This window comes from Scyliorhinus torazame, chromosome 16, assembly GCF_047496885.1.
Source record: "Scyliorhinus torazame isolate Kashiwa2021f chromosome 16, sScyTor2.1, whole genome shotgun sequence".
In the NCBI taxonomy this organism is placed as follows: domain Eukaryota; kingdom Metazoa; phylum Chordata; class Chondrichthyes; order Carcharhiniformes; family Scyliorhinidae; genus Scyliorhinus; species Scyliorhinus torazame.
This window is the reverse complement of record NC_092722.1, coordinates 18,524,021-18,551,881: the sequence shown is the minus strand read 5'-3', so window position 1 is coordinate 18,551,881 and position 27,861 is coordinate 18,524,021. Positions and strand designations below refer to the sequence as shown.

Sequence of the window (27,861 nt, the reverse complement as noted above, 5' to 3'; positions counted from 1 at the left end):
AGACTCACGAGAGACGAATAGAGATGAAGTCGATGAGGCTTTATTAAGCGTGACTTGTTCCCCGCAGTTCAGCAACAGACTGGCCTGCGGGGGAGAACTCCTGGTTCTTATACTCCGCCTTCAGGGCGGAGCTAGAGGTCAACAGCCAACCAGGACCCGGGATCTGTCAGCCAATGACATCACGGCTTCACAGTCCCACATGACCCCTAATGCATACTACCACACCAGGCTCACAGTTAGGTCAACAAAGGTAGTTTTAAGGGATTTATATTTGCATTGGTAAACATTTTAAATAAGGCATAGTTTTAAGCATCTTTAATTTAAGGTTTCTGTGCCTGGAAGAGTAAAACCTAGAGTTAGATTCATGCTGGACAAAGATGTTTGCATGTATGGGGGTTGGTTAAGCTCCAACTGTGTTTCTATTGTGCTGAGAGAGGGCTACGGCGTGAAGAATAAATAAAAGGGCATAAGCATGTTGGTGTTGCTTAGCAACTGGATCTTATAAGGTGGCTACACTTTTAAGTTTTAGTTTAGCTAATTTGATTGCAGTTGGAGATTGGTAATGAGCGAGAAGGTAGCTCTCACAGCTCTGCTAGGAAAAGTTGGTTTAGAAGGCGAGAGAATTTTCAGCATTTCCTCCCTGAGTGGTCTTCTAAAGTCCATCACCAGGTTAACAATGAGGAAGCAAGAGGAGGAGATTCCAAATATTCCTTTAACATAATGTGACCAATATTTTATTCCCTGCCCTTTACCTCGATCATCATTGACCCATTAGTTGCCTGTTCTGAAAGGTTAGCTCACTCCATCTCCCGATGGGTCAATTTGAACACATTGGAACACCGCCAACATTTTAACTGTTATTTGTTATCATCTTGAATCACCATATGTATACTGTGGGTGACAGAGAATTGCTGGGAGGACCTGCACTGGTTGTAAATGACTCCAATACAATCAGCACCTTGAGGTTTTGGGATACTGAATGTTGTGAATATACAGGCAGGTCACTGAGTCACAGATATGTTTGATGTCATTCCCCTAAAATCCTGATATAAATTAGGGCCGGGATTCCCTCCTACCCGGCGGGGCAGGGGGTCCCGGCGGGATGGAGTGGCGGGAACCACTCCGGTGTCGGGCCGCCCCAAAGGTGTGGATTTCTCCGCACCTTTAGGGGCCAAGCCCTCACTTTGAGGGGCTAGGCCCACGCCGGAGTGGTTGGCGCGCCGCCGGCCGGCGGGAAAGGCCTTTGGCGCCACGCCAGCCGGGGCCGAAAGGACTTCGCCGGCCAGCTGAAGTCGGCGCATACGCTGGAGCGTCAGCGGCTGCTGACATCATCCCCGTGCATGCGCAGGGGGGGGTGTCTTACGCGCCGGCCATGGTGAAGGCTGTGGCCGAGGCGGAGGGAAAATAGTGGCCCCACGGCACAGGCCCGCCCCTGGATCGGTGGACCCCGATCGCGGGCCAGGCCACCGGGGGGCACCCCCCGGGGCCAGATTGCCCCCCGCTCCCGCCCGTGCCGCCTAGTCCCGCCGGTAAGAGAGGTGGTTTGATTCTCGCCGGCGGGACAGGCATTCCAGCAGCGGGACTTCGGCCCATTGCGGGCCGGAGAATCGCCGGGGAGGGGCCCGCCGATCGGCGCGGCGCGATTCCCGCCCCTGCCGAATATCCGGTGCCGCATAATTAGGCAACCGGCGGGGGCGGGATTCACGCCAGCCCCCGGCGATTCTCCAACCCGGCGGGGGTCGGAGAATCCCACCATAGGTTAGAGTTCTGGCGCAATTGTGAGAAGAGTGGTCTTTAATTTCTTTAGTGCCTAGCCCAGTAAAAAAAAAAATTGATCGGAACTTGATCCTCATCAGAAACTTTGATTAGAAAAGCAATTAAGCACAGGAACTGTTCGACTATTCAGTGTGATCATGGCTGATCTATACCTCAAATCCATATTTACCCTTTAATATTGTTCCCCCTTATCCTGGGTTCCTCTACCAGAAGAAATGTCGGCACAATAGAATTTTACACATTTCAGTCAGATCGCCCCTCAGTCTCCTCCATTGAAGCGTATAAGCCACGTTTATGCAGTCTGTCCTTAAATAACCCTTTTAGCCCCAGTATTGTTCTGGTGATTGTGCACTACACCCTTTCTGTGACCAGTATATCTTTCTTGAGGGGCAGTGCTCAAAACTAAACACGATACACTAAATAAGGTCTGACCAAGGGTCTCTTCAACTGAAACAGAACTCCCTATCCTTTGCATTCTAGTACCCTTGAGTTGACTGCTAACATTACATCATTGTTTTGATTATCTTTTGTGGCTTTGCACTAGTTTTTAGTGATTTGCATACATAGACACACAAATTCCTTGGCTCACCCGCAATTTCTAATCTGTTGCTCTTCAGGAAAGGTTCTCATTTGTCTTTCTTGAATCCAAAACGAATGGTCTCACATTTCCTCCATTTAACTCCATCTGCCATAGTTATGCCCACTTGCTTAATCCTTGTGTCTTTTTATAATCTCTTATTCCCATCTACAGAAGTGGACACAATGTTGACAAATGAATTTTCCAGAATGCTCTCTGTGTGAGTAAATCTCTTTAGTTGTGCTATCCTGTTTAATTTACTGTCACATCTGAAAGCCTTCCCCAATTACTCATGTTCATAAAATAGGATTTTGAGGAAATTAATCCCAATCCTAATGACCTTTGAAGAGATTTCAAGGTATGCAAAGGACAATTGTACCGATTGAATTTTCTCACTCTCCTCATTGCCTCTAGCTTTAGTTGGGGTTGCATATATTTGGGACCAACAAGGTGCAGGGGGCTACACATACAGCAGCTTTGATGCCGGTGGAATAAAGAACCCCTGTTGCATAATCTTCATGCAGTCTGTGTGCCTAACTCACATGTTACACAAACTGCAGAGGCTGCAACATACAATTCATGGTCAACATTGCAGTGCAGTGGGGGTCGGAGGTGGGCTTCGGGACAAGGTGGGGATTGTTCATGACAATGTTTGAGGAACTTTTCATCACAGGGGATGGGGAGTGGGGAGGGGAGGGTAAACAGGGGAAAATTGTACAACCTGGATTGTGAAGTTGTGGAATTTTGTTGTATGTGTTACGGTTTTTACACATGTTTGTGATAAAATGCATTTTAAAAAAAACATTGCAATGCAGTATTGAGAGAGTACTGCTCAGTCAGAGGTGCCACCTTTCAGATGAGACATTAAACCTTGTTTGAATAAGAGCAATATTTATCTCTCAGCCAACATCAATATAAACGGTCTATCTGTTATCACGTTTTTATCTGTGGAAGCATGTTCATAGAATCATAGAATTTACAGTGCAGAAGGAGGGCATTCGGCCCATCGAGTCTGCACCGGCCCTTGGAAACAGCACCCTACTTAAACCCACAACTCCATCCTATCCCCGTAACCCAGGAACCCCATCTAACCTTTTTGGACACTGAGGGCAATTTAGCATGGCCAATTCATCTAACCTGCACATCTTTGGACTGTGGGACGAAACTGGAGCACCCGGAGGAAATCCACGCAGACACGGGGAGAACGTACAGACTCCGCACAGACCGTGACCCAAGTCGGGAATCGAACCTTGGTCCCTGGTGCTATGAAGAAACAGTGCTAAGCACTGTGCTACTGTGCCGCTCTTCGTTAGACCAACTCCAACATCCATCTATTCTCCCTGGGATCCAGCGGCCAGAACTGGATGCAGTACATGAGCTGGTTTCTAACCTGAGTTTTGCACAACCGTAACATAACTTTTATTAACCTTTAACCATAACTCCATGCAGCTCACCTCCAGGAACTTTGGTGTTGTCAATGGCTTTACCAGAACAGCATTGAGGAGCACAAAATACAAGTTTGTTTCCTATCGCTCGCTCTTCTGTGCACACCTTATTTTGGTTACAATCAGTCGGTTCAGCAGCTCAGCCTGTTGGTAACTTGTGCTGCTATTCCAGGTCTTTAACTAATGATGAATCTGTTAACCTTTGGTGAGCTTTTACTTTGCTTCTGGCCCTCGCCAGCAGATGAACAGGACCCACAGGTAGGGCCGACAAGTCACTTTTGCACCTTAAATCTGTGATTAAAGGACTCAACCTTTTTGCTGAACATTTCTGTTTCTATTCCCTTCGTCAGAAAGCAAAGGGATAAAATATTCTTTTAACCAGAATGGCGTTACACAATCTTGTGCTCAGTTTGCCTTCAAATCGACCTTGAATAAACGTTTGCCAAATTTTGTTTGATGGGTTGGGACTGTATTTTCCTTCCAACGTGGCTTTCAACAGCCCTGTCTTTCAGTGGCCTCAATCATGCCTTCAATGTGCCTACCCCGTAGAATTGGTGCTTCGTAATTACCTTTCTTTTACTGCCATGTCCTTGACTAATATTAACCTCTGGCCCTAACTCGACACAGCTCAGCTCCTGAATTATTCTTTCAGCCTGGCCCATAGAATTTGTGATTACGAACCAAATACTTCAGGGAAAAGTGATTAAATTTGAGGTATTGTCTTAGTTTGTGAGTCTAATGAACAGTGACCAGTGACATTCTGACTGACAGCACAAGTAATCAACTCTAATTGCTGCAGTGCCAATGACCAGCAGCAAATTACTGAAGGCCAGGTGAGTTTTTTCAGCAAGTTTAGCTGATGGTTGCTCAGATCAGCCACAGTCTGTACATTTTTTGTGACCAGCAAGCTTTCCTGGGTTGGTCCCCAGGCCTGTACACATCTCGGTGGACACAATGGTTATATTATTATTAAGATGGAGACTTGGGGGGATCGGCACAGCCATGGGCAGGGCAGCGGCGACATGCGCCTCCCGCCTCCTCTGTCTGCTGCTGGCCCTCCGGCTGGCCGCCGGCTCCGAAACGGAGGGCGGCGCCGGGGAGAGGTTCAAAATCGAGGGCCGGGCGGTGGTGCCCGGCGTCAGGCCGCAGGACTGGATCCACACCGCCCGGGTGCTGGTGGAGGGAGAGGAGCACGTCGGCTTCTTCAAGACAGATGGAACTTTCACTGTAAATGATGTTCCTTCTGGCTCATATGTGGTGGAAATAGTAACTGCGGCCTACCATTTTGGACCTGTGCGAGTTGATATAACCTCCAAAGGTAAAATCAGAGCAAGGCACGTGAACTACTTAAAGGCATCTGAAGTTATTAGATTACCATATCCCATACAAATCAAATCTTCTGGGCCTCCTCCATACTTCCTAAAGAGAGAAACATGGGGTTGGACAGACTTTCTCATGAATCCTATGGTCATGATGATGGTTCTTCCATTGCTAATCATCCTCCTGTTGCCTAAAGTGGTCAACACCAATGATCCTGAGATGAGGCGGGAGATGGAGCAATCCATGAACATGTTAAACCCGAACCACAAGTTGCCAGATGTTTCAGAGTTTATGACCCGCCTTTTCTCTTCCAAGTCATCTAAATCTGGAAGTGGTAGCAAGGCTGGCAAAAGTGGTGCTCTAAAGAGGAGGTAGTCTTTCCGTCAGTGTGTCGTAGAAGGTTAATATACACAAAATACCTGTTTGTGATCTTTGAAAATAAATTCACCATTAAAATAAATACTGAAAGCTTCTTGCAAAGAAAAACAAAATGAAGAAAAAACATATTTGACCTCTTGAAGACAAAGAGCTTGGAATTTATGTATATAGGGGAACATCAAAAATTCTGTGTGCGTGCAGTGACTACTATATTCTGAAGAATTTCTTATAATTTAATTCAGGTTTAGTGCAGAATAATAGCCCAGTTTATTTACTGCCAGTTTTGGAAATTTTTTAGTATATTCAAAGTCTGTTCGAGAGATTAAAATAATATAAAAGTGAAATATTTCAAACCCCTGTTCAACTTGAGATACAAGGCTGTGACATGTCTCAAATTATTGAAAGTATATTTGAGGTAACTTTTGTTTCTGAGCGATTGTATATTTCAAATGCATAAAATAAACTAATACAAGGGGAAAAAAAAAAAAGATGGAGACTTGGGCACATGCCCTATGTTGACACTCCATTATAATAGAATCATAGAATTTACAGTGCCGCAAGAGGCCATTTGGCCCATCGAGTCTACACTGGCCCTTGAAAGAGCACCCTACTTAAGTCCATGCCTCCACCTGTAACCCCATCTAACCTTGTTGGATACTAAGGGGCAATTGATCATGGCCAACCCACCTAACCTACACATCTATTGACCATGGGAGGAAACTGGAGCACCCGGAGGAAACCCACGTAGACACAGGGAGAAAGTACAGATTCCACACAGACAGTGACCTGAGGCCAGCATTGAACCCGGGTCCCTGGATCTGCGAGGCAGCAGTGCTAACCCCTGTGCCACCGTGCCGCCCATTACAATACTGTGCATTTACATAGAATTTACAGTGCAGATGGAGGCCATTTGGCCCATCGAGTCTGCACCGGCTCTTGGAAAAAGCACCCTACCCAAGCCCACACCTCCACCCTATCCCCATTGCCCAGTAACCCCATCCAACGCTAAGGGAAATTTTGGACACTAAGGACAATTTATCATGGCCAATCCACCTAACCCGCACATCTTTGGACTGTGGGAGGAAACTGGAGCACCCGGAGGAAACCCACGCACACACGGAGAGAACGTGCAGACTCCGCACAGACAGTGACCCAAGCCGGGAATCGAACCTGGGACCTTGGAGCTGTGAAGCAATTGTGCTAACCACCATGCTACCGTGCTGCCCAATGGAAGCAAGGCTTGTTTCGAACTGGAAGTGAACCAGCGACGTAAGGATCTACAGTCCTCCGCTCTACCAGCTGAGCTATCGAAGGAGAAGCATTGCTGGACGTGTTCCTGGAATGTTGCTGTGTGCAAATCTTTTGCTGTATTTCGTAGAGAACAACATTGACAACAGGATGTACTTTATTGATTGTAAAATGCTTTGGGATGTCCTGAGGTTGTGAATGGCTCCATATTAGGATTGATATAATAGCCAGCTGTTTTGCTTTAGTAGTGTTGCGTTAGGCATAAATATTGATTTGGAGAAATATCACAGTGTTGGATTTTATGGGGAGTCATACCACCCCTCCTCCTCGCCCCTGAGGACGGGTGGAGGTTGGGTCTGAGAGGTCAGGGCAAGGGTTAAATGAGGGAATGACCTTGGGGAAAGGGTGCCTCTCATCCCAGGGACCCCCAAAGAAGGTCCGCTCCCCAACCTTGTCTGACACCAGCCCAAACTGTAATAATTGCCGGGCTACCCACTTGGTGTGGGCTCTCTCCCTCCCCCCCACCAGCTGTAAATGAAATAGCAGCAGAGATGAAATGAGACATTTAAGTGGCCATTAATTGGCCACTTAAGGGCCTCAATAGGCCTAAGAGTGGACGAGCTTCCCGATGCCTCCCCCGCTAAGCACAAAAGAGGAGACAGATCGGGGATGATGGGAAGGCCGTGCACTGCATTTTCCAAGTATTCCTCACATTCAAACAAGCCGGTGGAGGGCTGTAAAATCCAATCCATAGAATCATGGAACTGTACTGGAGAGAAAGAGACTATTCGGCCCATTGGGCCTGTGGGGGTTCTTTCAAAGACCAATTCGGTCAATTGCACTACCGCACCCTTTCCCCTTATTCTTCAAGTATTTTTCCAGTTCTCTTTCGAAAGCTACTTCTGAAGCTATTCCCAGCTATTCCAACCACCCTAACAGGCTGTGCATTTTGAATCTTAACCACTCCTTATGTCACCTCTGGTTCTTTTGTCAAGTACCTATATCTGTGTCCTCTGGTTATTGACTTTTCAACAATGGAAACAGTTTATCTCTATTAACTCCATCTAAACCATTCATGATTTATACACTCCTATCAAACCCTCTCTTCGCTGTTCTATGGAGAAACAATCCCAGTTTCTCCAGTTTAGTCCCACTCCCTGCTGCGTTCTAATGAATATCTTCTGCACCCTCTTCAAAGTCTCATGTTCCTCTTAAAGTGCGATGCCCAGAATGGGACACGATACTGAATGGGGGGGGGGTGCTTGAATGCATGACTTCTGCTCCAGAGATGAGAGAGCTATCCATTGAGTTGCAGGGAGGAGTTGCTGCTCTTAATCATCTGGTGGCTTTGAAGTAGCATTGGCAAGAGGTCCTTGAGCTCTTCTCCAGGATGGGGTAGATGAGTGAGGAGGTTTGAGAAAAATGAATAATCTGTCACCCCCACGCAGTAAAATGAAGAGGAAGGGCAGCACAGTGGTTAGCACTGATGCCTCACAGCGCCGAGGACTCGGATTTGGTCTCGGCCCCAGGACACTGCCTGTGTGGAGTTTGCACATTCTCCCCGTGTCTGCATGAGTCTCACCCCCACAACCCAAAGGTGCGTGGGGTCAGTGAATTGGCCACGCTAATTTGCCCCTTAATTGGAAATATTTTCTTAAAAAGTAAAATGAAGACGCTCAGAGTTGAGAAGTACTGTTTTCTCCAATTTTTAATTATAATTGTCAGTTAACTCAGTGAAGTTATCTAAGGTCAGTGAAGACTCATAGCACCAGCTCGGGTGAGAGATGTGGCAATCAAAGCATTGCCACTAGTTGGAATCCAATTGTGTCCCTACCCAACAAACTAATCCTAAATTTGTGGTTTCCTTGACCTGATCGCAATGAAACAACCTCCTTCCTTGCATTTACAACTGGCGTATGACACATGTATGGGCTCCCACAGATGGCCTCATACTTTCCCCAATAGAGATTAGCCTGTTAGCCAGATAGTGGGCCGATTAATGTCGGCACAATTGACAACTGAGAGAGTTGGTGGTAGATTTCCTCGGTGAAACTAACCTGTGGTTTACCTGGGTAGAGTTACTGAAATGTCTATTCATTATCCTCTGTGTTAGAGGGAGGAGAGGGGGGGGGGTGGGTGGTCCTAGAAACCCAGCTCTTACACAAAACCTTGTACTTACATTGTTCAGACACTATTACACAGAATTTGATTACCCCAGGAGCCAATTTGCCTTAAAACCATTAAAGTGATTACAGAGTAAATAAGGAACAGCTTTCCCTCTCCCTCTTTCTTTAATTCGGACGCAGCTGGTCTTCATTCTTTGTTTTCTTGTGAATTATGATCGCTGAGCAAAGCAAATTCTTGTGACATTGTAGGGTATGTACATTAACTGTTCAGGCATTGAGCTGCTTACTTGCTCCATCCAATTGCTTTCCTCGTTGCTCCTGACTCATGCTGGAGTCAGTTTCATAGGCATTGTGTCCCCAGAATACTTTATCTGAGTGACCATTCTTCACTTAGAGGAACATTCAGCCCATTCTGGAGCAAAGAGAAGGTTAAGGGGTGACCTAATGGGGGCCTTTAAAATTATGAAGCGGTTCCTTGGCTAGATGTAAAGAAGATATTTTCACTCGAGGGGGAGATCAGAAATATAATCCATAAGTAAAAGGGCTGGAATTCTCCAGCCATTGCGATTCTCTTTTCCCGCCGGCAGTGCACCCCCGCCCGCTAGGTTCCCGGCAGTGTGGAGTGGATTCAATTGACTAGCTGGGGAGAATCCCGCCACCTGCGGATGGCGCGCCACTGAGAAACGCGCGGCTGGAGGAACGGAGAATCCAGCCCACGATGGTTGCTAATCAATTCCAATAAAGCGGTGAAAATGCGGATGTTGTTACCACAATGAGTGGTTGAGGCAATAGCGTAGATAGATTTAAGGGGAAATTGGATTAGCACCAGAGCAACATATTTAAAGGATATGTTAATAGGGCATGAGGGCTTTTTGTGTGAGCATAAACTCTGGCAGCCAAATGGCCTGTTTCTGCTGTACATTCGATGTAATTGTATGTTATCGCACTGTCAACCACAACTTCAGCAAGTTAAAATTAGTCCTTCTGTAACACGCACCGCAAATTTTCTACTAGAAACTGGAGGACAGGAGCTGATAAAGGGTTTGTTCCCAGGATTGCTTCCTGAGGCTTACCCTACAGGTCTGTAACAGAGCATTCACTGGTTTTGGGGGCGAATTAAGCTTGTGGTGATGAGACTTTTTGAATAAAGGTCTTTCCCTATTGGTAACGGCAGTGTGTTTCAGATGCAGTGTGATTCATCGTGATGCTACACTGTCCTTCTTAGAAAAGCCAATGTCCATGGATTGAGATCAATGTACTTAACCTGCTGTCGCCTGTCTGATATTTATTAAGTTGAGTCGGGGCCTGTTGATTGACACATTTCTCAAGGATTATTGTTTCTCGCGGTACATATCCCTTTCTCTGAGCTATCCAACATTTTGGTTCTACATTGCTGAAGGCAAAGACAATTGGGCTGTTAGTGAACCAGGTATAATCTATTACAATTTGGGCAGCTTACTTTAGTTGCACAGAAAGAACTGTACAGGCCTGTGGCCATGTTCCCAAATATTCAGAGCCTTTTATGTTCGCCCAAATGTTCTTTGTTCCTTTTAGACACTGGTTAGATTAAGTGAAATAGGAGGAAACTAGGAGCATAATGGCTGGCATTGATTGTTAGGCTCAATGACCCGTTCCTGTACTGCAGTCTCAATGTAATTCCATGTAACTGTGGCTGGGGTTTTCAATTTCTGTTCTCTTCAGCTTGTCATAGACAGAATATATGTGCTCTCTTGCTTCCTGTTATCAGTGTGTTTTGAAGAAAAAGACGTGACTTGTCTTACCCTTGGAGTGTGCATTCCGATTAAATAATGCGGCAGCAAGCTTTCATGAGTTTAAAATAAAGAAGAATATTTATTCCGAAACACTTGCTCCAAAATGAAAGCACTCTTGGTCTCACACATCCAAACATACACATGTGCACACACACAGACTGGATAAAAACACAGATGGAGCACTTCGACAGTTTACAATTAATTCAGTCTCTGATTTATGATTCTTATTGTCTCCCACTTGGCAGGCCTGTGGTTTCTTGAATGGATTGAGTGATTTAAAGTTTAAGAGAGAGTCTTGTAAAGAATTCACACCAGATTGTGAGGTTTCTTGTAATTTAATATCCAGGAGATTAGTATTCTCAGGTGAAATTTGAAACTGGAAAAGGTTAATTACTTTAGTTGAGACTTGAAACTAGTTTCAGTACCTGGTTCTCAGACTGGCTGACAGCTGGATCTTCTGGATCCAGACTGATAACTTTGGTAGGACTCGAAGACACACGCAAGGATGGCATTTTCCTTCTATAAAAGATATTAGTGAACTGGATGGACTTCACGGTCAGCAATGGTTTCATGATTGTCATTCGACTTTTTAAAATTCCAGATTTTTATTGAATTCAAATGTTGCCATCGGTCATGGTGGGATTCAAACCCGGGTCCCCGGATCTTGCTCGGGGGGGTCTCTGGATTACTAGTGCAGTAACAATACCACTACACCACTGCCTCCCCACATTAATGGTGATTGTTTCAAGATTTGAATATTTGTGGCTACAGTCTGTTGCGATACTCATTATATTGTGATGCATTACTGTGATGTGCCAGCATACTTAAATACAACAGATGAAGTCCACAAATACTTACCTGAATGGTGGGCCGTAATTTCCTCAGAGTGGCAATCATCATCAGATTATGCCGAATTACTCACGCAAATTTCTTTCCGAGCCTGTCTTGCCAAACCTTTTGACTCAGGCCGAGCAAGATCCAGGAATTGCAGTTTATTCCCGAGGTCCAGTGTTGAAGTACAGATCCATTGAATTCAAGGAGGACATGCCTCCTTATTTACAGTACTGGCTGCCATAAGCCAGGAAAAGGTCCCATGAAATATAAAGGCCCTTGATAGGCCAGGGAGAAGGCAAGTGTCTAGGATTAGTGGATAGGAATTGGAGAATAGATTGCATGTTTGACGGGCGACTAGCGGTCAGGCCGGGGGATATCGGACCTCAAGGGGTGGCTTGGACCTCGGGGGAGGGGGGGTGCAGTGAGTCGGACTTCAGCGGTGGGGGGGGGGGTGCGGATGTGGGGAAGGGTTAGGCATGGGGAGAGTTGGGTATGGGGGGGGGGTTGTTGGATTGGATCGCGTACGCATATGGACGTGGTCGGGTTGGGTATGGAGTGGGTGGTTGGGTCAGGCCTTCAGGGTGATGGGGAGAGGTTGGGTCTGGTCATGGGCAGGGGTTGTGTCTCTGGTGGGATGGTCAAGACGTGTCAGGGGTTTGGATTGGGGTGCGGCTGGGCCCATTGGGGGGGTAATCCCATGGGGTGTTGGGAATAACTTGGGGAGTTGGTGATTAAGGTAGGGAGAGCCCTGTTCAGGGGAAGCTGTTGAGGGGGTGGGGGAACTCCCCAGAATTTAGAAGAGGTTTTAATTCTTCTAACTTTTTCAGGGGAACTATTTATGTAACTCAGACAGAACCACCCAAAATACACGATACAAATCACATTTTCAGATGGTTCCCAGCGGAGAACAATTACCTAGAGGAAGTTTGCACTTCTGGGCTATTGCTCTGCAAACTCTTACTTCGGAGTGTCCTAATGAGCTTTCTCGGTGCATCTTTGGGTACCCTCCTGCCCAGTCTGACACTGAGGAGCTCGGAGGTTACAGCCCACAAAATTATTGTTCGAATAAATTCAGGGAGACTCAGCTGGCAGCATGCCTAAACCGGGCCTCACCTGGGGCGTCATTCTCCGACCCCCCAGAGGGTCGGAGAATGGCCGTTGGCCGCCGTGAATCCCGCCCCCGCCGGTTGCCGAAGTCTCCGAAGGGAGAAAAGTCGGCGGGACGTTAATGTCGCCGCTGCCGCGGAGAATGTCACGGGTCTGCGCAAGGCAGCCGATTTTCGGCCTGCCGATATTCTCCCTTCCGGATGGGCCGAAGTCCCGTCGACGTGATGACCGTTCACGTCGACGTAAATTAAACCTCCTTTTCATCGGCGTGACCCGGTGCTCCAGGCTCACGCCGACCAGCGTGGAGGTGAGTGACGGCCTGGGGGGTTGGCTCTGGGCAGGCAATGGCGTGGCCGCAGTCTGAATGCGTGAGGAGAGGTGTGTCTCGGGTTGTGTGTGTGTGTGTGCGGCGGGGGGGGGGGGGGGGGGGGTGGTTAGAGTAGGCTGGGCTCCGGGGGAGTGCCGGGAGGGGGTCCGTGCCGGGGAGGTGGATGGGGGGGGTCCGTGCCGGGGTGGAGGTTGGGGGGGTCCGTGCTGGGGTGGAGGTTGGGGGGGGGTCCGTGCCGGGGTGGAGGTTGGGGGGGTCCGTGCCGTGCCGGGGTGAGGTTGGGGGGGGGTCCGTGCCGGGGTGGAGGTTGGGGGGGTGGTCCGTGCCGTGCCGGGGTGGAGGTTGGGGGGGGGGTCCGTGCCGTGCCAGGGTGAGGTTGGGGGGGGGGGTCCGTGCCGAGGAGGGGGATGGGAGGGCAAGTGAGTTGGTCCACCTGGCCAGGTGCCAGCCTCCAACAGTTGGACCCATGCGGTCCATGCCACCTGGCTGGGGGGAGGAGGGGATATGGGCAATGATGACATGTCGTCGTTCCCCTCCCCCCCACCAGGCCGTCATGTTTTCAGATCATCCAGCGATGTTGGCCGCCGTGGTGGCAGCCGCTCATGTCTATGTTGCCCTGGGTGAGGAGGTGGAGGAGGAGCGTGCCAGAGAGGCGGCGCAGGCTGCCGCAGAGGGGCAGGCGGCAGCCGCCCAGGCTGGAGGGACACCTGACCGACAGGACGAGGAGGGGGAGGAGGACGTCGCGGCCCCACGGCAACGGAGGCACCCGAGGGCGCCCCCTGTGTACCGGCCCCGGCAGTCATACCAGGACCTCACGGACCGGGAATGCAGGAGGAGACTCCGGATGAGCCGGGAAACCGTGGCACAGATCTGCCACCTGCTGGCACACCTGTCACCGCGTGGCACTGGCGGGGGACACCCTCTCCCCGTGTCCGTCAAGGTTACGGTGGCCCTGAACTTTTATGCAACGGGGTTTCCAGGCACCGAGTGGGGACCTGTCCGGCATATCGCAGACATCGGTGCACCGGTGCATCCGGGCAGTGACAGATGCCCTATATGCCATGGCGCACCACTACATCCGCTTCCCCGTGGACCGGGCCAGCCAAGATGCCCGGGCCGTGGGCTTCTCTGCCGTGGCCGGGTTCCCCATGATCCAGGGCGCGATCGATGGGATGCACGTCGCCGTGCGGCCACCTGCAGATAACAGGGCCGTGTTCACTAATAGGAAGGGGACCTATTCGATGAACGTACAGGTGGTCTGCGACCACCGCATGATGATCCTGCACGTCTGCGCCCGTCACCCAGGCAGTGTACACGACTCATTCATGTTGTCGCGGTCATCCATCCCCGGCATGTACGAGGGACGCCATCCCCGGCTGAGGGGCTGGTTGCTGGGCGACAGGGGCTACCCATTGCGATCGTGGCTGATGACGCCTATACGGAGGCCACGCAATGAGGCGGAGAACCGCTACAATGATGCCCATGTAGCGACAAGGGGAGTGATCGAGAGGTGCTTTGGCGTGCTGAAGATGCGTTTCAGGTGCCTGGACCTCTCTGGGGGCGCCCTCCAGTATCGGTCAGATAGGGTCGGCCGCATCATTGTGGTGTGCTGCGTCCTGCACAACATAGCCCAGCAGAGGGGCGATGTGCCGCAGGCAGAGGAGGGCGGAGTGGAGGAGCAGCAGGAAGAGGCCCAGTCCTCCCCAGATGAGGGGGATGGGGGCAATGGTCAGGGCAGACGGGGTAGACACAGGCGGGTGGCTGTCCACCGTTACCGGCTGGCCCAGCGGGCACGGGACAGACTGATAGACGCCCGCTTCACTGACTAGATGGGCGTGGGAATCGGGTAGTATGGCCACAGACCGCACACCATGGCAACAGCCGACCACCCACACCCCCCACCCATCCACCCACCCAGCACCCTCACCCCCCTCCCCAACCCCACCCACCCCACCCGCATGCACACTACCCCCCCCCACTGCCGATCCACCTGCGGCACAACGGGCCGGGCTCACACAGTTGCGGGTGGACGCGTGTCTATCGCAGGCCATGGAGGATGATGACAACCCGCCCTGCGATGAGCTCCTGGCTCTACATCGTTGGACTATGTGTGACCCATGGCCACAGTACCACCATCCACCCGGACCATCCCTGCATGCGGCTGTGACACTGCAGCGCACGGTCCCGTCCTCTGCCCGGGGGATGTTGATGGCGGCCCAGGGGGAAGGGGGCAGACTCACCTGGGGCTGAGGTAAGACCACCCCTCACACACACACTTGCGCTCAACGTACATGACACCCCCGCACACTTTGGACAGAGCATAAAGGCAGCTTCGGTAGGTGTAACATTGACTTTAATAACCAAAGGAGTTCATGCACGTGCCCTAGCCCCTAAAACTCATCTGTGCCCTGCACCCGTGCCAACTTACTCAGTGTCTAATTGTTTGGCCTTACGGGCCCTTTGACTACGTCTACATGGTTCCCCAGACGGTACAGCAGAACTGGAGGTGGACTCCTGTGATTCCTGCCCTCTGACACTGGATCCCTTTGGCGGCTGTTTCCTGGGGTATCCTGGCCTAGATGAGCCGATAACGGAGAATTTCGCCCCTGATGTGGCGAATCAGCCGTAAAGGACAACACGTAGTTGATTTTCACTAATAATCCAGCAATTGAAAACCTTTTGACCAAGAATGATTCACACTGAACTCTGACTCTGACCCATTCACCGACTGTATAGAACCGAGTTCGCTGCAGTGTGGGGTTTGGAATATTGGAGTTTTATTTTACAGAAGCATCACTTAGCAATACAATCTTGTGATGAAGGTCCATGATGAACTATGTAACTAATAGCTTTGCAGTAATGCTGGATACAATTACAAGCTTTCAATAAACCAAATAAATCCATTATGGCCATTTCCCACTTATGGGTCTGACCTCAACACAATTTTAGAATTTTTCAATAGTTGACCTTGTTTCTCGAAACATTTGGGGAGAACAATGTGATTTCTTCACAAATTCCAGCAGTGGTGCGAATCAGCACATTAACCTGCTGTTCATCAAAAAAAACATGTGCAGGTTAGGTGGATTGGCCATGTTCAATGTGCGAACGGGAATAGGGCTGGGGAGTGGCCTTTTGGAGGGTCTGTGCAGACCAGCTGGGCCGAATGGTCTCCTTCTGCACTGTTGGGATTCTATTCTGTGGAGTAATGATAATGTGAATTGTGGGCCGGGATTCTCCAAAATCCCGGCCAAGTGTTGACGCCGTTGTAAACACCGGAGTGTTTCAAGCCGAAGTTGACGGGCCTCTTGGCCCAGCGCTTCAGTAGGCCACAGGGGGCCAGCACGGTGGCGAAGTGCTCCGCGCTGCAGCAGCGCCGATACACAGACCTGCACTGCCGGAGCAGTTCCGCGCATGCGCGTGGTGGCTGTTTCCGTGCCGGCGCCGCGCACCATGGTGTAGCGACACAGCGGGCCCACGCAGAAGGATGTAGGCCACCTCCAGATCGCACGCGCCCGCCGATCGGTAGCCCCCGATTTCGGTCCTGGCCGTTGTGCAGGCTCCCCCCGGAGTCTGATCACCCCCACGTCTCACCAGGACGGCCACCGCAGCTGCGGGTCCGAGCTCCTGGTTGGAACCATGCCGGCGGAACTCGGCGGGTACTCGGCCGGCCGACCATGGAGAATCGCCACGGGGGCTGTTTTCCACGGCCCCCGACCCATGCCGCGGCGACCGCGCGCATGTGCAGTGGCTTCCTTCAACACGCCGGCCCCGACGCAACATGGCGCAGGACTACAGGGGCCAGCACGGAAGAAAGGAGGCCGCCAGCCAGAGAGGCCGGCCCGCCGATTGGTGGGCCATGATCGTGGGCCAGGCCACATCAGAGGACCCCCCCACAGGCCGCTCCCTGACCCTTCCACGCCGAGTTCCCGCCGCTGAGAGCAGATGTGGATAGCGCTGGCGGGACTCGGCGTTTTTATGACGGCCACTCGGCCCATTCTGGGCTGGGAATTGGCGGGCCGGCCGCGTAGAGCTGCCCCCGACCGGCGCCGCGCCAACCAGGCCAGCGGCAATGGCGGAATCACACGCTGGCGGCGTGGCACGATTCGCGCCGGTCACGGGGATTCTCCGGCCTGGCCCCGGGCTGAGAGAATCCTGCCCCTGTTTTCCAGTGAGTAGTTATCAGTACCGGATGAAAAATTCTCTTCTTTTTCTTTTGATTCGACACTACAAACATTAATCTGCCTGTAGTTTTGTTTAGCAAGTTTAAGTGTGAGTGAAAATCTGGACTGTGCAGCAAAATGATTTAATTTGCCACATTGAGAGCATTGTTTTCCATGTGCTGGGCATTTCTTCTTTAAGTGGGCGGTTTCACATCTAGAACACATCATGACGTTGACGTCATGACACATCATCGCGCATGCGCAGATCAGCTTTCGTTCGTCTGGCATTTTTTCACAAAGTGCGCGTGTGCAGGGCTTGAGTGCGCGCGTGCAAGATGGCTGCCATCTGAAACGTGCATCTTCTTCGATTGCGACACCGTTTTTACACACTCAACCTCGTGGTGGATTTTCGGGCCTTTTTCAATGATATAATACTCTTGGTACTGATTCTTACATTGCTGATGTGCTAGGCATTTTTCGATCGCTATTTCTAACGTTAAATTCTTTTGTCTCAAAAGTCTTTCTCTGAGGTCCTCATCATTTATTCCAAAAACAAGTTGGTCACGAATTAAAGAATCATGCAGTGCTGAAAAGTTACAGGATAGAGCTAAAAGTTTTAATTCTGTCACAAAGCTAGTAAACGATTCCCCTGGTTTTTTGCAATTTCTTATGGAAAATGAAGCGTTCAAATGTCTCATTTGTTTGGATCTTACAGAGATCGTTGAATTTACTTAAAATAACATCATATTTAGCCATGTCCTCTCCAGCAGAATATTGAAAAGAGTTGTATATTTAGATTACATGCTGTCCTGCCAATGCTAAGAGCAATGCAAGGGGCTGTTTCGCACAGGGCTAAATCGCTGGCTTTGAAAGCAGACCAAGGCAGGCCAGCAGCACGGTTCAATTCACGTAACAGCCTCCCCGAACAGGCACCGGAATGTGGCGACTAGGGGCTTTTCACAGTAACTTCATTGAAGCCTACTTGTGACAATAAGGGATTTTAATTTTCATTTTCATTTTGCAAGCATCACTTGCGTTAGTTAAATCTGTAGCATCCAGATATATTTGAAATTGCTGTTTAAACAGCTTCCAATTTGCATTCAAATTACTAGTTATCCTTAGGTGACGTGGAGCTTGTGCGTGGTCCATTGAGGCATTTTCTTCAAAGGATTCGTTTGCTGCGATGTTTCCCCAGTCGAATAGCTGCTAAGGTTTTCTTCTTTTTCCGGTCTAACTAAATCACTCTAGCTAGTTTACTGAAGCCAAATCCTGGTACGATGCTATATTACGTCATCGTTACTCTTTGCTTTACTCCCAGAATGGTCTGATGGTTAGATTTCAATGAAACTACCAATCTTCAATTTAAAGCAAAATAGATTTAATGAATAACAAATTAAATACTAATGAGTTTGTTCACTCTTACAGAACTATAACTGATGATAAAGTAAATCAGAAGAAGTATTAATTATATTTAACTACACGTGCAAACTATGCTATATCTCTCTAACACTCTGCTGTCTAGTCACTCCTGGTTCGAAGAGACCCAAGATCCTCTGAGTTCAGTTTATACACCTGAATCTAGTGCTGCCATCTAGTGGTTGTCTCACACTAGGATGCAGCTGTTAACCCTTTACATACCAGCAGATATACAGATAACTACAGCTATCTAACGGCACTCTGGTTTTTTTCTGGCCTCAGCCTCAGCCGCACTCAGTCACATTTCCTGCACTGAGGAACTCCTTGAAGGTTTTGAGGATTCTTATGACCAGCACAACTCTGCCAGTCTGGACCCTGTCCCGGCGATTGTGGGATAGCTTCTCCTGCAGAGATACAGAGAGGGCATCGTAAGCCACACGCGTAGTTCACAATGGTGGGATTGGTGTGAAGGAAGGGTTTGGGGGGGGGGAGTTGAATGGAGAGGGGTTGAAGGAAGGATTGGGGGCCGCATGGAGGGTTGGGGGGTGGATGCTCACGTTGGGGCGGGAAGGTCTAGGGGTGGTCATTGGTGTCAGTTCACCTGTGCTTCCCGGTGTGGGTCATCGATTTTCTTCCAACACTGGAGGCCAGTCCTCCTGGTCACACTGCCCGAGCTGATGGCTGCTGCCACTTTGTCCCAGGCAGCACTGGCTGCCCTGTGGCCCACTCTCCAGGACCCTTGAGGGAACAGGACATCTCTCCTGGCTTCCATCGCATCTAGGAGCCTCCCCAGGTCCGCTTCTCCAAATCTTGGAGCCGGCCTTCTCGGCACCATGGCTGCGAGCTGAGTGGGGTTGGCTGTGTAAGTGCTGTCCGACCTTGTTAGCAGGGTTCCGGCAAGCGCGGTCCTGATAAATCGGCTGGCGGGTATTCATTTGTGGCGTGAAACCCGTGGGGCCTCGTTAAGTGAACCAATTAAAGTTGAATAGCGTTCCCGGCCTCGCTTGACCGAGCGCCGGGAAGCTCGCGCCGGTTGCCGCTCGCTACCACACTTAGAAATCTTTCAGAAGAATCGCGGCCATTGTCTTTGGTCCCTGCCACAAGCTTAATTTACTTGCTAATGACTCCATCCCTCCCCCTGATTACTGTCTCAAGCTGAATCAGATGATTCACACCCTTGCAAACGATAATTAATCACAGAGCAATCAACTGATGTTAGGAAAGTGGTTACAAATAAATCACTGCTTTTCAAACAGCTTAACTCTGTAGCTAATACAGCCTTACTGTTCAGACTTATCTGGCACCAACCCACAATATAACATAAATGGCATCTACTCCTTTTACACTAATGACACTAACCCCAAGACTTGTCAATCAGACATCTATCAGCAGCTCAGGAAAAATGTAGATTCAATTATTGTTCTGACTTTTTCAGTGAAGAGTGATACATGGTACACAAAATCAGTGCGGTCTTAACTCAAGAATTGGATTGCTTCCCTTTCCACCAGAAACAGTCAAACAAATTGGGCTTGATTCTCCGCCCCGCCGCACCCCGTTTTCTGGTTCGGCGCGCCCCCGCCGGCAACGGGATCCTCCATCCCGGCAGCCGGCCAATGGAATTTCACAATGTGGCCACCCACCACGCCGTCAGGAAATCCGCGGGCGTGAGTGCGTTGCCGGCGAAGCGGAGGATCCCGTCGACGGAGAATCCCGCCCATTGCGTTTTACACTTTGAATTTACAGACTGTCTTGGGTAAACCTGGGATGGAGCAGAGATTGGTTAAACTTTTCTTTCAGCAATCTCCATGTGACACGTAGGAATTTAATTCCCTGACTTTGCAAGAATAATAAATTGGGCAAAAGAGAGTAAACGCCTTGATTTACCTCACTCCCGGTTTATATTTTCTTACATTTATTTTGATGAGGCCCAAGATTCTCAAGCCTCTGGTACATCAACACAGCATATCAACAGAATTACGTCTACTTTAGGGCATAAGGAAAATTCAGACTGCTATTTATATGCTGGTTTAAATTCAAAAGATAATTTTGGGAAGTGTGCAGTATTTTATTTTGTGGCAGTAAATCTGCCTTCCCAAATGACCTTCCCAACCCCCACCCCCACCTCACTCTAGAACCCGCACCCCAGCCCACCACCCCCAGCCCAGCCTAATATCCACACACCCCAGCCCCCACACTACCCACTCAGTCCCTATCCCCATTTACCCAGCTACCCCTAACTTCCCCCACTCACCACCCATCCCTCCCCCACCCAGCTCGCGCCCCCCCCCCCCCCCCCCCCCCCCACACCCACCAACTCTCATAGCTCAAAACCCCCACTGCAGCACACAACCCCAAGCATCCCCACCTAGACAGCATTCAATTAGCTCTAAAATGATTACACTGACTTACCATTTCTCAACCAGGTGTACAGCAGAGAGGACTCACCTGACAGTAGCTGCGAATAGGAATTCGCTGCTGAATTGTTGCTGACCTTCAGGTAGATTTGTGGATACTTTGGCAGGCTTTTCAAAAACATTCCGAACTACAATTCTGCCGAAGGTCGGTAGCAGCAGCAGTTCCTATTCCCAGCTACTGTCAATGAAACTGACCTAAAAGATCTGCTTAAACAAATTGGAACTGACAGGCTGACAGACACCAATTAAAACACTGAGCCAGAGCCTCTCCAAAGCCCCAGACCCCAGTGTTTGACACCGTCTCCGCCCGCTTCTCCTGGGCCTTGACTGGGACTCTCCGTTTCCAGGTTTTACTGGTTTTTCCTTTCACTTTCCATCTTCTGTAAACTTAAGCTTATCCAAAGCTCAGTTACTCACATCCTAGCTCTGTCTTAATTACCCAACGAACACTGGCCAGCTTTACCAAACAGGGGAGAGCTAAGTCACAAAAAATATTTCGGCAGCCACCGCATGATCAACTTAAATACAATAAGAATGAACGAGAGAAACAAAATATTGTCAAGAGGTAGAGGCTGAAAAATGTAATAACCGTGTATGTCTATATTGCATGGTTGAATACATCTGCACTGTGATACCATATAATATAACACTGGCTTATTAAGTCTGTCACAATCACATACAATATTCTGAAAGGCTATTAAATCTATCCACTATCTGCATTGACCCCAGGGGCGGGATTCTCCGACCCGCCGCCGGGTCGGAGAATCGCCGGCGGCTGGCGTGAATCCCGCCCCCGCCGGTTGGCGAATTCTCCGGCACCGGATATTCGGCGGGGGTGGGAATCGCGCCACGCCGGTTGGCGCCCCCCCCCCGGGCGATTCTCCGGCCCGCGATGGGCCGAAGTCCCGCTGCTGGAATGCCTGTCCCGCCGGCGAGAATTAAACCACCTCTCTTACCGGCGGGACAGGGCGGCGCGGGCAGGCTCCGGGGTCCTTGGGGGGGGCGGGCGCGGGGCAATCTGGCCCCTGGGGGGTGCCCCCACGGTGGCCTGGCCCGCGATCGGGGCCCACCGATCCACAGGCGGGCCTGTGCCGTGGGGGCACTTTTTTGCCTTCCGCCTTCGCCATGGTCTCCACTATGGTGGAGGCGGAAGAGACCCCCTCCACTGCGCATGCGCGGGATGCCGTGAGCGGCCGCTGACGCTCCCGCGCATGCGCCGCACGGCAAAGACAGTTTCGCGCCAGCTGGCGGGGCACCAAAGGCCTTTCCCGCCAGCTGGCGGGGCGGAAATCAGTCCGGCGCGGGCCTAGACCCTCAAGGTTAGGGCTCGGCCCCCTCAAGATGCGGAGGATTCCGCACCTTTGGTGGCGCGATGCCGGACTTACTCGCGCCGTTTTTGGTGCCGGTCAGCGAACATCGCGCCGATTGCGGTGAATCCCGCCCATGGTCTCTCAAAGCAAAGTCAAAAGAGACACTGACCTCTGAACATGGAGCTCATGTTTGTCATGCACAAGGCCAGTTTGATAAACACTGGTACACTTTGAGGTTGGAAGGAGAAATCAAAATATATTGCTCCCCTTTTAAATGCTGAAACTGTTTTTAAAGGTTTAAAAAAATGATTTACAATTCAATAGCTCTGAGAATTGTTAATTTGTTTAAATGTTACAGCTGAACACGACTGATTCAGAATGCTGACTTGCAAAATATCACACACGCCTACTTCACCTCCCTCACACATTGGCAGCAGCTAACACTTCAGGATTAATAGGAAGGAATGAGCGAAAGCCAGTGCTACATTGCAGACAGCCCATTTGGGAGCATCAGGAAAACTGGCTGTGAATCCATTGGAAAGCTGGGCTGGAAATCTCGGAGCCAGACTGAGGATTGGCAAACGTTGATTTAACTTGTGGCATCTTTCAAAGAGAAAGGTGGTGTGTTAAAATTGTTTTTATATTGTCAATACAGCAGCACCTGGGAAATGCAATCAGAGTGAGTGGAACCATTTTATAACACAGGCTACCATCTTTGAAACAGACAAAATATGTTATGACAATTGATGAAACTGTCAGAGTTTGAAAAAAATAAACTGCGGGATGTATTCATCATAAATTCAGTAAATTGGATTATTCCATTTTTGAGTTTGTGTCAGGGTTCAACACTCTCAGTAAAAGAATAGCACAAGCTTTATCGCAAAGTTCCCTCTATACTTGTTCCATGATTGTTTCATGAACTATTCCCAGGCAAATATGGCACAGGGTAGATACAAAGTAAAACTCCCTTTTCACTGTTCCATTGACCACTCCCAGGTCAGGCACAGCACAGGTTAGGTACATACGAGGGCTCCCTCTACGCCGACCCATCAAACACTTTGATAGCAAGTACAGAGTAAATCCAAGCCAGAATAGTAAATTGATTGGTGAGTAACTTGGTTCCTATAACATTGTTGCCCTTAAGACAAACACGGGACACAACCGACAGAGTACCCTTCGTCGTCCAGACTTCCCCGGAGCGGAGAAACTACAACAACTTCTTCGGAGCCTTCAACACGTCATCGATGAAGACGAACATCTTGCCAAGGCCATCCCCACACCCCCACCACTTGTCTTCAAACAACCGCGCAACCTCAAACAGATCATTGTTTGCAGCAAACTACCCAACCTTCAGAACAGTGACCACGACACCACACAACCCTGCCATGGCAATCTCTGCAAGACGTGCCAGATTGTCGACATGGATACCACCATTACACATGAGAACACCACCCAACAGGTATGCGGTACATACTTGTGCGACTCGGCCAACGTTGTCTACCTCATACATTGCAGAAAAGGATGTCCTGAGGAGTGGTACATTGGTGAGACCATGCAGACGCTGCGACAACAGATGAACGGACATCGTGCAGCAATCACCATGCAAGAATGTTCCCTTCCAGTAGGGGAACATTGCATCAGTATTCAGCCTCTGATCTTCGGGTAAGCGTTCTCCAAGGCGCCCTTCAGGATGCACGACAACGCAGAATCACCGAGTAGAAACTGATAGCCAAGTTCCGCAAGCAATAGTACGACCTCAACCCGCATCTTGGATTCATGTCTCACTACATTTAACCCCCCACCATCTGGCCTGGGCTTGCAAAATCCTACCAACTGTCCTGGCTTGAGACAATTCACACCTCTTTAACCTGCGATCATCCCTCTCTCCAGTTGCCCCATCTGGATCTGTAAAGACTTAATTACCTGCAAAGACTCACATTCAAAGTATCATCTTGCATCATTGGCCTTGTCTATATATGCTGTGTTTGTGTAACCTACCTCTTCACTCGTCTGATGAAGGAGCCAAGCTTCGAAAGCTTGTGATTCCAAAAAAACCTGTTCGACTTTAACCTGGTGTTGTAAGTCTTCTCACTGTGCCCACCCCAGTCCAACGGCATATCCCCACATCATTGTTGCACTTGTTCTACTTGGTGGCAGATGTTGAGATAGGGAGGAGAGGATCAGGTTGCTAGCTGCCAGATTGTTAGCTCAAGTTGGGTGTTAGAAATTCACAAGAGCAGATGAAGGATGATACTCTCTCTGCTTTCAATAACCCTCTGCGCTTCCATTCAGTACCTCTGCAAACCATCACCGCTGAATGGGAGGGGTGGACATCAGGAACGAAAACCTATCCCATTCTAGCATTCAGTCTATTTGCCTGTTTTAAAGCATTTGCTTTGACAGGATCTTGGGGACAAATAATGGAGACGGGCAACGAAAAGCCCACTCTTCGGACAAACTCACCATGTTTCCTGATAGTGCAAGTGCCCTCCTGGCAAATGTAAAGCAAATCACCTCCCAGATAAATAACCTAGTCGCCATGTGCCTGTTGGCATGTCTTGTACTTCAAGAATCCTAGAAGGAGAGGCTGTCACAATTCTTTCCCCTCCGGAGCATTTATTTTGGAATGAACACATTGGAACACTTTGAGCTAATTGCTGCTGAATTTGCAGTTTACAATCCGATACCTTAGACTGCATCTGCCCAAGGCAAGTAAGATGAAGCGTCTGGAGACAGCCGGCACATCACTGCAAGAATATTAAACAGGGACTGAGCCATTTGGGAGTGAGGGCACAAAAGGTTCGATAGGATAAAGGGGAAGAAGAGAGTAACCATCTGTGCTAAGTCACTCAGGGATGAAATCAGAAAGCCGTTTTTCACACAAAGACTGTTCTGTAAATTTCTCCCCCAAAATGTGAAAGCTGGGGTTCAATTAAAACTTTAATGACTGAGATCATTTGTCTTTTGCTAAGTGAGGGCTTCAAAGGATATGTTTCAAAAGCAGACAAATGAAGTTGAAGTACAGGATAAATTGAGTGACGGAGCTAAATGGCCTCTTTCCATCCCTTCACTGGGAGATTGGTTCTCTGAATCTATCCAATTAAATCCTTTCGATATTTTAAACTCGATTAGATGGCTCCTCGCTCTTCCATAAGCAACAGAATACAAGCCAAGCTGATGCAGCATTATAATTTAACCCTTTAAGCCCCAATACTGTACCATTCTACCCCTACATAAAACAATTTCTTATGCACTGTCCACCAAAGCCTTGCTAGAGTTGATTGAGATGGACAGATTTTTAAGCAGTATGGCAATCAACGTATCTGGTGATCAGGTGGGATAGTGGAGTGGAGGATTATCAGATCAGTAATGGTGTGCTATCTAATTTTCAAAAGAACGTTGGATAAATATTTGAAGGAGAAGAATTTGCGGGGCTATTGGGAAGGAGCGGGGCAGTGGGACGAATCAGATTAAAATGCCATCACAGGCACAGTGAGTGGACTGCATGGCCTGTTGTGCCGAATCATTCTATAATTTTATAATATTTAATTTGTCACTGTTGATTGTTACTGATTACTGAATTGACAGTGAATCTTTTTGGTCATTACTTGCAGATAGTTTTGTTACTGAACTACTTAGTTATTTAGGTAAAAGCGATAAAGTTATCAACTAAAACACAGATACAAAGATTTAAAATGCAGGTAAAGAAAGGGAGATGTTTAAAGATGAGGGGCAAAATTCTCCCCCAACGGCACGATGTCCGCCGACTGGTGCTCCGCATCTTTGGGGGCCGAGCCCCAACATTGAGGGGCTAGGCCGACGCCGGAGGGAGGACCCCGCCAGCTGGCGGAAATGGCGTTTGTCGCCCCGCCAGCTGGCGCGGAAATGACATTCGGGGCGGCTCATGCGCGGGAGCGTCAGCGGCCGCTGACAGTTTCCCGCGCATGCGCAGTGGGGAGAGTCACTTCCGCCTCCGCCATGGTGGAGGCGGAAGGGAAAGAGTGCCCCCACGGCACAGGCCAGCCCGCGGATCGGTGGGCCCCGATCGCGGGCCAGGCCACCGTGGGGGCACCCCCCGGGGTCAGATCGCCCCGCGCCCCCCCCAGGACCCCGGAGCCCGCCCACGCCGCCTTGTCCCGCCAGTAAATACCTACTTTAATTTACGCCGGCGGGACAGGCAATTTCTTGGCGGGACTTTGGCCCATCCGGGCCGGAGAATTGAGCGGGGGTGCCCGCCAACCGGCGCGGCCCGATTCCCGCCCCCCGCCCAATCTCCGGTACCGGAGACTTCGGCGGGGGCGGGGGCGGGATTCACGGCGGCCAACGGCCATTCTCCGACCCGGCGGGGGGTCGGAGAATGACGCCCGAGATTTCAAATCAGCCACAGTTAGATATTTTTGTGAGCCCATTGCTTGAATTCTTTCCAAAGTGTAGGAGTTCAATCATAGAATCATAGAATTTACAGTGCCGAAGGAAGCCATTCGGCCCATCGAGTCTGCACCGGCCCATGGAAAGAGCACCCCACTTAAGCCCACATCTCCACCCCATCCCCGTAACCCTGTAACCCCTCCTAACGTTTGGACGCTAAGGACAATTTATCATGGCCAATCCACCTAACATACACTTTTTTAAAAAAAAATGTTTATTAAGAGTATTTAAACAAAAATTTCAGCCATACAAACAACCCCCCACCCCCCCCCCCCCCCCCCCGCCCCCGTAACAAAAAAAAGAAAGAAAGCTCGCATAGCAAGACATGAACATGGCAAGTCAATATGATACAGAACTTTGTACATTGGATTCCTCCCATACATGTCAGTTTTCCGGATCATTCATGTGATTTCTTGCTCAAATTCCCCCCGAAAACCCCCCCTTCCCCCTCCCTCCCTCCACCCCCCCCCCCCCCCCCCCCCCAAAGAATCTACTCAACCTCGCCCCCGTCATATGCGCTCTGTGCACTACCTGAAACTGTATCAGGCTAAGCCTGGCACACGAGGAAGAGGAATTAACCCTACTTAGGACATCAGCCCACAGCCCCTCCTCAATCTCCTCCCCCAGCTCCTCTTTCCATTTACCTTTCAGCTCCTCTACCAAAGCCTCCCCCTCTTCTTTCATCTCCTGGTATATCACCGACACCTTGCCCTCCCCGACCCATATGCCCGAAATCACCCTGTCTTGAATCCCCTGTGCCGGGAGCAGCGGGAATTCTCTCACCTGCCGCCTCACAAACGCCCTCACTTGCATGTACCTGAAGGCATTTCCCAGGGGTAGTCCAGATTTCTCCTCCAGCGCCCCTAAGCTCGCAAACGTCCCATCGATGAACAGGTCCCCCATTCTTCTAATTCCTGCCCGATGCCAGCTCTGAAACCCCCCGTCAATCCTTCTTGGGACAAACCGATGGTTGTCTCTGATCGGGGACCACACCGAGGCTCCCGTCGCACCCCTGTGTCGTCTGCACTGCCCCCAGATCTTTAGCGTTGCCGCCACCACCGGACTCGTGTACCTTGTCGGCGAGAGCGGCAGCGGTGCCGTCACCAGCGCCCCCAGGCTCGTTCCTTTACAGGATGCCATCTCCAACCTCTTCCACGCCGCCCCCTCTCCCTCCATCACCCACTTACGGATCATCGCCACGTTGGCTGCCCAGTATTAGCCA

At 49.9% G+C, this 27,861-nt stretch overlaps 2 protein-coding genes across 3 annotated transcripts in view; both read left to right on the top strand.

The window, feature by feature from the left end:
* The window catches only part of LOC140392612 (uncharacterized), a 518,519-nt gene that overhangs the window by 278,515 nt on the left and 212,143 nt on the right, over nt 1-27,861 (top strand). The window lies entirely within an intron of this gene.
* LOC140392611 (endoplasmic reticulum membrane protein complex subunit 7-like) lies at nt 4,792-5,984 on the top strand. Its single transcript, XM_072478032.1, has one exon. The coding sequence runs from the start codon at nt 4,801-4,803 to the stop codon at nt 5,491-5,493; it is 693 nt and encodes a 230-aa protein (XP_072334133.1). The 5' UTR covers nt 4,792-4,800; the 3' UTR covers nt 5,494-5,984.

What these genes read in the sequence shown, in the direction of transcription:
- LOC140392611 (XM_072478032.1), top strand. Translation starts at nt 4,801, where the DNA reads ATGGGCAGGGCAGCGGCGACATGCGCCTCCCGCCTCCTCTGTCTGCTG.